The sequence below is a fragment of the Galeopterus variegatus genome, unplaced genomic scaffold (genome assembly GCF_000696425.1).
Source record: "Galeopterus variegatus unplaced genomic scaffold, G_variegatus-3.0.2 Scaffold356, whole genome shotgun sequence".
Taxonomy (NCBI): Eukaryota; Metazoa; Chordata; class Mammalia; order Dermoptera; family Cynocephalidae; genus Galeopterus; species Galeopterus variegatus.
The window spans coordinates 524,504-537,306 of record NW_007726467.1 but is presented as its reverse complement, the minus strand read 5'-3'; the positions used below and the strand labels follow the sequence as shown (position 1 = coordinate 537,306).

The 12,803-nt window shown below is 49.4% G+C and overlaps 1 protein-coding gene across 3 annotated transcripts in view; it reads right to left on the bottom strand.

The window, feature by feature from the left end:
- The window catches only part of CNNM3 (cyclin M3), a 21,975-nt gene extending 9,178 nt beyond the window's left edge, over positions 1-12,797 (bottom strand). For 2 of the 3 annotated variants that reach the window (XR_550163.1, XR_550162.1), the window contains exon 1: positions 12,428-12,797. Coding sequence is in view for 1 of the 3 variants with exons in the window: in XM_008567915.1 (XP_008566137.1) it covers positions 12,428-12,677 (250 nt within the window). In the remaining 2 variants the exon portion in view is untranslated. The remainder of the gene's footprint in view (positions 1-12,427) is intronic. The other variant, XM_008567915.1, reaches the window with a different exon arrangement.
- Positions 12,798-12,803: the final 6 nt, after the last annotated feature.

The following is a 12,803-nucleotide window of genomic DNA, read 5'->3' as shown; positions in this document are numbered from 1 at the left end:
GTACCAGACCGGGGACCGGCAACGGGATCGCAACCCTCGGTGTTACTCCCGCGCCTCGCTCAGCCAGTGAGCGGGAACCGGTCTGCATGTGGGATCCGAACCCTCAGGCGGGAGCGCCGCCGCGCTTCCCAAGCGGTGCACCATCCAGTGCGCCACCGGGCCGGCCCTCGAATGGTCTTAATAGTGGTTGACGAAGAAGGCAGGAGTCAATGACTTTACAGAAAATACAAGTTCTGTCTCTTGCTAAGCCCATTCTTTCCATGTGATACCCTGCACTGCCACGGGACCCTGTAGAGTTTCCACCCAGAAGGCCCTCACCAGGGACATGTGGTCCCTAACCTTTGGACTTCCCAGCCTCTGAAACTATAAGAAATAAATACCATAAATTACCCAATTTCTGGTATTCTAAGCAACAGAAACAGATAATACAAATGTTTCTATTGAAAGTATTCAATGTACAAATTTGTTCTTCTCAACTCTGGATAGGGTCTGTAAAGTAATAATTCAGTGCAATTACTGTCCCTAAGAGTCACAAAGAATTCTGAAAGCACTTAAAACTTCTTATAAATGAAATACCATGTAACCTATCATATCAAAATTGGATCCACTGATAACAGATGGTCTAGGAGGGTATCTGTGATTTTACCTCTAACTATTATACTGTGAGTGGCAGTTCTTCCCAACCCCAGCCTGTCCTCTACTTTGGGTACAAACTGAGCTGTGACTTGATGGCCACAACACCAAGCCTCCCACAGGCCCCACTGAGGTCTTGAGCATCTGTCTACTCTGACAACTGTTTATTGCAACTGCCAACTTCCCCAGGTCCCAGAAGGACCCCCCTGAGGGTCCATGACCTCCATCAGTATCAGACACGCCACTTTACTTTGAGCCTAGTTATTTTTCCAGTTTTTTTTTTTTTTTTTTTTTTAATTCTAATGAGTGATTAAATGCTATTTATCATCAGATACAGACTCAGGCAGGGAAAAGAAATATGAGCAGAGAAACTACCCCATAAGAAAGTTTCTAAATTCTATTGATAATAAGCTAATTAAGGGCCCGTGGCTGCAGTTTCATAATTCCAACAGTAAAATGATGAAACTGTTCTATTAGTATCCATTAGTCCCAGTAAGAGCACTACTCTGCCTGCAATCTGCATTCTACCTCTTATTTTTGGCAGCTGGCTGGTAAGGGGATCCAAACCCTTGACCTTGGTGTTTTCAACACTGTGCTCTAACCAACTGAGCCATCGGCCAGCAGCCTGCATTCTAATGACTTTTAATAAATAGCTTCGTGATTTTGCCAAGTCCCCTAGCTACTCAGTTTCACCAACCACTACGTTGCAGGAACTGGGAGGATAAATCAAATAAAGCAATGGTTCTCAAACTTTAATACAGGTTGCCACCCTCAAACTTTCTGACTCAGGTAATGGGTAGAGCTAGAGAATTTGCATCTTTTAACAAGTTCCCAGACAATGCTAATGGTGCAGGAACCACCCTTTTGAGAATTACTGAAAGAAAGCATATATATCAACAATAAATTTTGCATAATTCTGTGATAATTTTGCATAATTTTGTCTTAACTGACAGCTTAAGGGAAAGAAAAGATTTTTTTTCCTGGGCTCTCAATGTTTCTGATGTTCCTTCTCACCTAAAAAAATAAAATATGAGGCTACTTCAAAAAGTTTGTGGAAGGGTCTGGTCAGTTACCTCAGCTGGTTAGAGCACAGTGTTATAACGCCAAGGTCAAGGGTTTAGATCCCCATACTGTCCAGCCAAAAAAAAAAACCAAAACAACAAAAAGTTCATGGAGGGCTGGCTGGTTAGCTCAGTTGGTTAGAGCATAGTGCTGATAACACCAAGATCCAGGGTTCAATCCCTGTACTGGCCAGCTTCCAAAAAAAAAAAAGAAAGAAAAGAAAATACAACTTACTTACTACAGCTCCAAATAGCTCTTATTGGTGACTGTAGTGGATTGAATTATGTCCCCCCAAAACTCACAGGAATTTGAATTGTGTCCCCAAAATTTTATGTTTTAGAAACTTGGCCCCCACTGTGATTGTTAAGAGGGTGGGAAATCCTATTATGGTAATTGAAAGGTGGAGCCTTGAAGAGGTGACCATTGTAGGACCGTGCAATAGTGGATGGATTAAAAATGGTGATCAGGGGCATGGTTCTGAGGGCTTGAAAAGAAGAGGAGAGAGGGCTGGCTGGCACTCTCTGTTCTCTGCTTCCACCATCTTGCAATGTAAGACCCCTGGGTCACTGTCACCACCACCAGATGGACTTTGAACTTCCCAGCCGCAGAAACTGTAAGCAATAAATTTTGTTTTCTTTACAAATTACCCAGTTTGAGGTATTTTGTTATAAGCAACAAAAACGGATTAATACAGTGACCTGTACACAAAATAATCCATGTGTGGTCTCAAGTCTGCACTGCCTGAGAGGTGCCTCACATGGGAAGGTGCCTCTCCCCTAGACTACAGCGTTCCCGAACAGATGGAGCAAAAGGAACAGGGCCCAGAATGGTAGCTGCCAAGATGCCAGGGATTCCAGCCCCAGCAAACTCAGAGGGCACTACCACCTCATAAGTTGGGCAGAGAGATGCGAAGGGCATTGATTTTTAAAATCTCACATGCCAAGAAGACTGCAGTCTGTCCTTTGTTCCTAAGCAAAGGAATGCTAAGAAGATGAGGACAAAAAGGACTTTAACAAGGAAAAATAAAGATATCTGCCAAAGGACTGCACTGAACTAGAGAAGCAGAGAAAGCACCAGGATGTCACCAGGTAGACACAGCCATTCTGCCCCGAGAATGGCCCTCACTTACCACAGGAGCAAGGAAGTCAAGGGGGATTGAAAAACTCCCCACTGGACCTCCAGGTTCCAAAAACCTCCCCCAATGGCCTCTAGGAGGAGGCTTTTCAGCATGTTGTCAGGCAGCTTCTGGAATAGTCTGATTTAAGAAGAAAGGCACTCAATCCCCAAATCCTCCAACATCAGGCTGCTTGAAACTAATAGATCTGCAACATAACCAGTGCCATTTGAGACAAGCCCAAGTATAAAATGGCACAGTTCACCTCCTCCCCTTCTCTCCCCTGTTCTCTTTTACAAGAAGCCTCATGGTTTTGGAGAAAATGAAATTTTCGATGTTTCCACATGTGCAGAACTCTCCATGTCCATGACCGAACTCAATCCCCAACCCAAAATTACATCACCCAGCTCTTGGCACCAACATACTAATATAAGCTCCCAATGCCCTACATTAGCAGCTATCCTCCATTTTCAGGCAGCTCCAGGCTGCTGCTGCTGCTGCCCCCACCCCCACTTTGGGCACAGCCTGGCAGATTCTTTTCCTTTAATAAAGCTTGAACAGTACCTGGCATCTCGGCTTACTTTCTTTCATTATGGTGTCGAAACCTGGGAAGGGTTTTGGCTGACGTCATGGATGATCCCCTCTCTCTTGGGGTGATTGGCCCTCAGCTGCCCTTCCCAGGCCTGCCGAAACTGGGTGCCTCTGGGACGCTCTCCTTTCGCCGTTTCAGACCAACACATCCAACACCAGCTTCAATTCAAAGTGAGTCAGTGGGTCAGTCCTGTCTCATCTCAGGTTCCCCCAACTCGCTCTCTCTCTCTCGTTCTCGTAGCCCAGGCACCTAGCAGAGGGAACTCTTCTTGTGCCGCCCAGCTATTGAAGGACACTTCATTAGCTGGTCATGGCTTTCCTCTCAAAAAGAAGGTGGGCACCAATGAGGACACTCCTCGGAGGCATTCTTCTTATACCAGAACTGCCCACACCCTTTCTCACCCTCTACACAAGATCTTCACAATCTAAACCTCCATGCTCTATGCCCTTGGGCCATCTCCTCGCCAGTTTCGTGGCCTCCAGGGAGACATTAAACCCAAAAGTCTCATTTTCTACTGTACTCTGCGCTCTACGCCTCTGGGCCGTCCCCTGGCCAATTTCTTGGCCTCCAGGGAGACATTAAAACTCGAATGCCTCATTACAATGGATCCCAGTGGCCACAGGAAGGCACTCAATTTAGATACCAAAACAGCAAAATCTGGAGAGATTCCTTTATGTTCGAGCCTTCTCCTATCTCTGAACAAGTTCTCTCTGTCAAAACTGTCCTATGTCTCAAATTCTCCTAGCTCATGCTCGACCTCTCCTTCTAGACTTGGATCAATCTTCTATCCGTCAGCCCTCCACATTTCCCTCTCTTCCCTCTAACTGGTCTTGAGATGCTCGTCCTCAGCCACTCAATACCTCTACCTCTCCTTCTCACCCTTTGTCAGGTAACAACCCTGCCTCAGCTCTGGCTTTTTATAACTCTACTGTGAAGTGGCTGGGACGGAAGGAATTGTCCGAGTCCATGTACAGGGAGCAGGTCTGGATGGCGGCTCAGGTACATGCTCAAAATAATAGGCGGCCTGTGGGAGCCATTGTTGTTCCTTGCACAGACCCAAACTGGGACTACCAGGCTGGCCACAGGGATTGGGATCTCTGGGATACCATGATCACACACCTATTTCATAGTCTCCAAAAGACTACTCACAAGTCAGTCAACTATAACAAGCTTAGAGAAAACACACATAGATCCACTGAAAATCCCAACAAGTTCCTAACCCATTTCTCTGAGGCTTGACATGAATACACATGTATAGATCCAAACTCCCCTGCAGGTTCTTACACTCTCATTTCATTACCCAATCAGCCCCTGATCTCCAAAAAACTATAAAAGATATCAGGCCAAATACCAGCTCCTGATTAATGCCATCCGTGGCTCACATACTCCAAAGCTGGCTGCCTTAAGAGGCAAGCCACCCAAGAACTGCTTCAAATGCGGTCAACTGGGCCACTCGGCATGGGCCTGTCATAACCCATCCTCACTGCAAACAACCAGGTCATTGGAGGATTGACTGTGCAACTCGCCAGAGAGGGAGTGGCCCAGTCCCCAACCTACAGCCTTTGGCTTCATGGCCATCTCTACTGGAGCTTCTTGGCTTTTGCCCAGGAGGAGGATTGACGATGCCCAGGGCCTGAGGCCCCCCCATGGGGATCACCACATGTAAGCCCATGGTAACTCACCTCAAGGCAGGTAAGCCGATCTCTTTTGTCATCGATACAGGGGCCATTTTCTGTACCCTTCCTGAATATGCAGGACCAACAACCCCTTCCTCTATCACAATAGTAGGGGTCATAGGATCAGAATACTGCCCATGGATCACTCAACCCCTTTCCTGAACCCTACGTCACACCCAACACACACACAAATTCTTAATAATGCCTCAATGCCCAGCCCTCTTACTGGGATGGGACATCCTTTTCAAATTCAAAGTTATTCTTACCCTAAACACTTTAACTCCAGCTACAATACTCCTGTTACAGGCTGTACCCAGACCTGGCCCCTGAGGCTTCCACCTTCCCCTTCCCCTCAGACAAGGCTAATCCCTAGTATGGGATGCTTCCTTTCCCTCCATTGTTATGCACCATTCCCCTATCCTTGTTAAACTGCTGAACCCCTCTTTGTTCCCTGATGTCCCACAGTACCCCATCGCTAACAAACACCTAATAGGCTTAAAACCCATCATACACAAACTCCTTTCTTCTCATCTCTCACCGCTTACCCACTCGCCTTTCGATACACCCATCCTTCCAGTTATAAAGCCTAATGGCTCATACCGTTTAGTATAGGACTAATCCTCACATGCGCCGTTCCCAGCAACTTGCTTGGACAGTACTACCTTAGGGGTTTCGGAATAGCCCCCACTTTCTGGCCAGGCCTTAGCTCAAGACTTATCTGAACTTCCCCCAACCTCTAGCAATTTAATATAATATGTGGATGACCTCCTCCTTTGTAGCCCCTCCTATGAGGATTCACAGGCCCACACTGTTACTCTTCTTAATTTCCTGGCCTCCAGGGGATATCGAGTGTCCCCCAGCAAGGCCCAAATTTCTTCTCCTTCAGTTGCCTATTTGGGAGTCCACCTCACCACCAACACCAGAGAAATAACAGTGGATCGCAAAGTTTAATTTCTGAACTCCCTACTTCTACCACAAAGGGTGAAATCCTTTCTTTCTTGGGGTTGCAGGGTATCTTCGCCTATGGATTCCTAACTTTGGTGTGCTAGCAAAACCATTTTATAGGGCAGCCAAAGGGGATCCTGCCACTTTAGATCCCACAAAGCCCATTCGTTCTCCCTTCCAGTGATTAAAAGCCACTCTCCTCGCAGCCTCAGCTCTATCCCTCCCAAACCTATCTCATTTTTTTATCCTATACATCACCAAAACCCAAGGATTGGCAGTTGGGGTTTTGAGACAAGAGGCAGGAGATATTTTCTCCCAAGTTGCATACCTCTCTAAACAACTAGACACCACAGCTTGAGAATGGGCCCCATGTTTACGGGTCTTGGCGGCAGCCGCCCTTTTAACCCAAGAAAGCTCTAAACTAACTTTTGGAAAACAGTCAAGACCCTCACAGCCAAAAGGAAAATTCCCAGTGTTCCTTCAAACTTTACCCTTCCCTTAAATCTATCTACTCTCATCCCAAAACACTCACGACCCTTAAAACATAACTTCATGGAGGCTTTAGACCTCTTTCTCAATCCCTTTCCACACATCTCCCACATCCCATCACATGGCCCCAACATACATGGTTCACAGATGGGAGTGCTACCTCCACGCCCACCCCCTGGGCGGGTTATGCCATAGTAAATCTAACACAAGCTATTGAGGCTGCCCCTCTTCCCTTTAACACCACTTCCCAACAGGCAGAACTCATTGCCCTGACCCACGCTCTCACTCTAGCAAGTAACGAACGAGTCGATATATACACTGATGCTAAGTATGCTCACCACATCCTACACTCCTGCGTGGCCACATGGAAGGAGAGAGGATACAGGACCACTCAGGGAGGGCCCATAAAAAACAGACATCTTGGGCCGGCCTGGTGGCGCACTGCTACAGTGCGCCGCTTGGGAGCCCGGCGGCGCTCCCGCCGAGGGTTCGGATCCCACATACAGACCGGTTCCCGCTCACTGGCTGAGCAAGGGGCGGGAGCAACACCGAGGGTTGCGACCCCGTTGCCGGTCCCGGTCCGGTATGGGCGCGACACTGAGGGTTGCGATCCGTTGCCGGACACGAAAAAAGACAAAAAGGAAAAAAAAAAAAACAGACATCTTATCAAGATACTTCTTGAGGCTGCACAACTCCCAAAGGAGGTTGGGGTTATACACTGCAGAGGACACCAAACCTCCAATGACCTCATAGCCCAGGGAAACAAACTGGCAGATCTAATCGCAAAACAGGCTGCTCAATCACCAGGTCCCCACTCTTCCTCCCCCTCTCAGGTCCTTCTCATGGCCCCCACGCCCTCACCCCAATACACACCCCAAGAAATACAACACCTCCAACAGTTGTGGGGGGGGCACAGAGAAAGGACAACTGGTATACTCTCTGTTTTAGTCCGTTTTGTGTTTCTATAACAGAAATACTGGAGTCTGGGTAATTTATCAGGAAAAGAGGTTTATTTGGCTTACAATTCTGGGACAGCTGCATCTGGCATGGGCCTCAAACTGCTTCTACTCATGGTGGAAAGTGGCAGGCAGCCAGTGTGCACAAGCAGATCACATGGCGAGAGGAAGCAAGAGAGAGAGAAGGTACCAGGGTCTTTTTAAGCAAGGAGCTCTCGCGGGAACTAATAGAGCGAGAACTCACTCATTAATCCCCCCTCCCCCAGGGAGAGCATTAATCCATTCATAAGGGATCCGCCCCCATGACTCAATCAGTTTCTGGCACTGCCACACTGGAGATCAAATTTCCACATGAGTTTTCGAGGGGACAACACATCCAAACTCCATCACTCTCTCTGGTCACTATGTCCTCCCTACCACACAAGCTGAGCAAGTCCTTTTAGATTTCCATAATTCAGTTCATATAGGCTATGAACCCCTACTATGCCTTCTTCAGCCCTTATATTACTCTCCCCACAAAAAGACATGCTATCTTCTAAACCTAGTAGATACCTTTTCAGGTTGGTTTGAGGCTTTTCCCTGCACTTCAGAGGATGCTACAGCAGTAGCGCATGCTCTCACCTCAGAAATCATCCCTCGTCTTGGCCTCTCCACCAGTCACTCACTCGCCTATGGGCTGCCCCCCGCAAGCACACAGGCCTCAGCCCCCTTGAACTTATGTACGGTAGACCCTTCACTCTCACACCTCTCCCTTCCAGCTCATCGCCCTTTGACCAGCATCTCCCTACTCTTTCGCTCACTAGGGATCTTCTTAGGGAACAGGCCAACCTTCTATTACCTCATCCTTTCCCCACCACCCCCTCAGACTTTAAACTGAGCCCAGGACAGCAAGTGTATATTAAAACCCGAATCCCCAGCCCCTCTCACCATGCTGGGAAGGGCCTTACACAGCACTTCTCTCCACCCCCACGGCAGTAAAGGTGCTAGGAAAGGCCCCTTGGTGTCACTCACCAAGACTTTACCCAAAGAATCTGTTAATACCAAGCCAGAGGCGTCCCTCTGCTCAACCCCCAACCTGACATCCCCTCATCCTTTTTAGGACCCACAAAACTGAAAATCTCCAGGACCTCCACTCTTCCCCCAATCCCAAAAGAAGGATGACCTTTCCCCCAGCGATTATCCTCTCACCCTTGCAGGCCGCTCCACGTCCTTCCCACAAGAGCTACTATTATACTGTCTGTTCTAGTACTTGCTACAGGATTGGCAGCAGCTGCCCCCAAAGATCGTAACATTATAGGAGATTTCTCCCGGCACTCCTTTACCTCCTGTCAGTAGGATGCTCCTTAGCAATTTCATTGTGACAATGTGCCCTTCAAATTCTTTTGGCTCCCTAACCCTTCGCACCCTTCCCATGTTTTTCCTCCTATCTCAATGCTCCCCCTTACCTGGAACATGGAGGTTCCAGGTCTGCAGGGACAACGCAGTCCTCAGCGAATCAGACTGGTCCCCGAGTGACTCATCTGTCTCCCACTTCACGAGAAACTTTCTGTGGTCACCCCCTCCCTGTCGATGCAGCCCACAACGTTTCCACAAACGTCTCTTCACTTTCCTCTAATGTCACCTCAGTGGGGACTGTGAGCATTATGCGGGGCCTGCCCACCCTCTGCCTCACTAACACCAAACGCTACCGCTACCTCGCACTTACCCCCTCCTCATCCATGCCCTAAAACCAGAACATATTTCCTTTGTAAAACGACATTATCCTGTTGCCTGCCCCCAACACAATTTCTTGCATATTCTTTTGACTCGTCCCTGACATCATCCTCCAGATAGATGGAGGGATGGAGACGGGACTGGGACTAACTTCGGCCCCCCCTCTCAGAAAGTGCCCCCCGCTCCCATAGGGCACTAATTGTACCTTTTAATTGGGGCAGGGATCATTCCTGCAACTGGAACTGGCATAGCAGGCCTTGCTACTGCCTCTCAATTCTATAAAAAACTCTCAGAAGAACTAAGTATAGATAGCATCTCCTCCCTCCAGTGACAGGTCACCTCACTTGTGACAGTCGCTTTACAGAACCGTCGGGCCCTTGACCTTCTTACAGCCGAGAAGGAAGGCATCTGCCTCTTCTTGGGGGAGGAATGCTGTTATTACGTAAATGAGTCCAGGGTGATCCAAAACAACTTAAACCATTTAAAGGCAAGCACTGATCACCAATGCAAAGGGTTACAAAACACAAACACACTGGGGGGTGGCCCCAGTCACTGAACCCTTGGATACCCTGGCTTATGCTCCTACCAGGACCCCTAACTGTGCTTCATCCTACTTTTTGGTCTCTTCTCTTTTGGTGTTTCTCTAATTTCTTGCAGGAACGTATGCAGGCTTTCACTAACCAAAAGGTCGCCGAATTGTTCCTGTGAGGAGGATATCAGCCCTTCAGAATCAGTGACCCTTCCCTGGAAGAATACAGCATCCCCACATGTAACCAATACCCCACCACCTAACTGTTTTACCCGCCAACATAAATCTTTTATTTTTTCCATATCTTCGCCCATCTCCAGCAGGAAGTAGCTTCAGAAGAATGAGACCTCCGCCCTTCTCCCCTTTTTCCTATACTTAAAAGGCAGGAATAATAGATCTGCAACATAACCAGCGCCATTTTAGACAAGCCCAAGTACAAAATGGCACCGCCCATGTCCTACCCCTCCCCTCCCCCATTCTCTTTTACAAGAAGCCTCGTGGTTTAGGAGATGAAACTTTCGGCATTTCCACATGCGCAGAACTCTCCATCCCCATGCGCAGAACTCTCCATCTCCATGACCTAACTCAATCCCCACCCCGGAATTACATCACCCAGCTCTTGGCGCCAACATACCAATATAAACTCCCAACGCCCTACATTAGCGGCTGTCCTCCATTTTCAGGGCAGCCCTGGGCTGCCCCCACTTTGGGCACAGCCCGGCAGATTCTTTTCCTTTAATAAAGCTTGAACAGTACCTGGCATCTCGGTTCACTTTCTTTCAGAAACTTCTGTGCTTCTCCAGAGCTGCCTCACTGGGGATCCCTAACAGCCCCAGGCCAAGCTCATCTGTCACATTTGAAGGGCAAGACCACAGCAGCAAAGATCCTCACACAAGGGTTTGGGAAATGAAAAACAGCTTTCACAGACCCCATCCTGAACATCATGACCAGCTCCCGATGTTCTTCCCTTAACAACGCATACACCCCCACTGCCCCAAATCTCTACCCAGTGACTGCTAACAAGCCAGCACGAGTCCAGCTGAAGTCAGGCACTAGAGTGAGCATTTTCTTAAGGAACCAAGAAAAGTGAGTGCTTCGAACACCAAAGGGACAACCATGTCTCCCACTATTCCTCTAAAAAGAAGAAAGTTTGGTGACCTGCCTGAAGAAATGGAACCTGCACTTCCAGGTCTACCCCCTTGCTCCTGAGCTAGCGAACACTAGCTACCAGCGGAGCCTGCCCAGGAGCGATCATCACCCTGCTAGCAACAAGCACTCGGCACTCGTGTGCCAGGCAGTACCCAGAGCGCTTTACACTTCTCCTCCCCCAGATCCTTTGAGCACTCTTACCACTGCAGCTGAGGACCTCAAGCCATGAAAGGCCAAGCAGCCTTCCCAGGGTCTCGAGCCAGGGGCAGGGAGGGGGGCTGCGCAGGATGGAACCCACCCCGCCGACTCCAGGGCCACCAGGAAGCTCTGTCTGGGCCTCACTCCGGGCTCCCTGCCCAGAGAAGGGCAGGACCACATTCTAGGGAAATAGCCAGGAACACCCAGGAGACTCTACCAGACCAGTCAGAGCTGCCCAACCAAGTCTCTCACCAACTCCTGAGCAACAGTAGTAACATAACTTAGCACCCAGGCCTCCTGCAAGGATTAAAGATGATGCCTGAAGAACGTCTACTAGAGCCTGGCACAGGGCAGGGCTCAATGCAGGAGCAACCTGATCATTACCACAAAGCCATGCCTTCCTGCGCTGACTGTCCAGGGGCTCATGCAGCACGACCTGAGCCAGGAGACTTTCCAGCTGCCAGGAATATCAGGGGGCTCTGCTCACTTCTCGGCCTCACATCATGTAATCTTTAGGGTCAAGCCCATCCAGAGCCCTGGGATGCCCCTCCCCCCTCCTGCAGGAGTTCAGGTGGGAGAGACGTGGCTGGTAGCCAAGCTCTGGGGAGCGCACCCAAGGCCAACAATGCGGAGCACCGCCAAGGAACCCACATCTTCACACAGTCACCTTCAACTTCAGAGTTGCTCGGATAGACCAGGGCAAAAGGAGGGGGTGAGAACGTGGAATTCAGGGAGAACCTGAGAGACCTTACTTAGGGTTAGAAAAGGGAAGACTTAAAAATAAAAGACAGGAAGGGGAGATTAAATCAGCATCCATGAAATTGCTTTTGTTGAAATGAAAGTGAAAGTTTCCTCTACACCTGTTGGAAACTATTTATGAGTCATGCCCTTGTCTGCAATCTGGAAGGCAGCAGCCTGCTCAACAATGCCCTGGAAACATCACAGGTCCAGCTAATTTAATATTATATGTGTGCAAATAATGCGTCAAGATATCTAGAGACTACCTTTTCTAAGTTCTTTCAGTTTCTGTCCAAGAGTTTGGATCTGCTACAAAGCCCAAGTGCACAGAAATGGCCTGGGAGAGGGAAAGAGCTGGGGTATTAGAACCAAGCAGAGGCTATCCTGAAGTGGGGGTGGGGTTAGGGTGTTTGCTTTCTAGGGCACTCCGTTTCCTTCTGAACGACAGCATCTGAATATTTCAAAAAGTCATTCCCAGCAGCAAGGCCATCACCTTCCTGAAAGGGCCCTTAGAGGTCTCACTGCCCTCCGCAGGGGTGGGACCCTTCCCTCGAGGCTTCCGTCACCCCCTAACCCCTCTCTAAAGGAGGGCACTGGCATGGACGTCCCCTCCGCGATGCCCCCAACGGTTACCTCGCTTGAACTCCTCCAGGACGGCGTCCAGCTTGGTGTCGTTGAAGACAAAGTGGAGCGGGTGGTTGTAGAAGCGGGTGATGGTGCTGAGAGGGGTGCAGTCTTCGGGGTCCACGAAGGCCAAGTCCTTGAGGTAGAGCATGTCCACGATGTTGGAGCGCTCCTCCTCGTACACGGGGATGCGCGTGTGGCCGCTCTGCATGATGCTGGCCAGGACGCCGAAGTCCAGCACGGCGCTGGCGTCCAGCATGAAGCAGTCTTCGAGCGGCGTGAGCACGTCCTCCACGGTCCGGCAGCGCAGCACGCCCTTGCTGAGGTCGCTGTAGGGGTCGCCGCCGCCGCGCGCCAGCTCCAGCACGCGCTCCCGCAGCCGCCC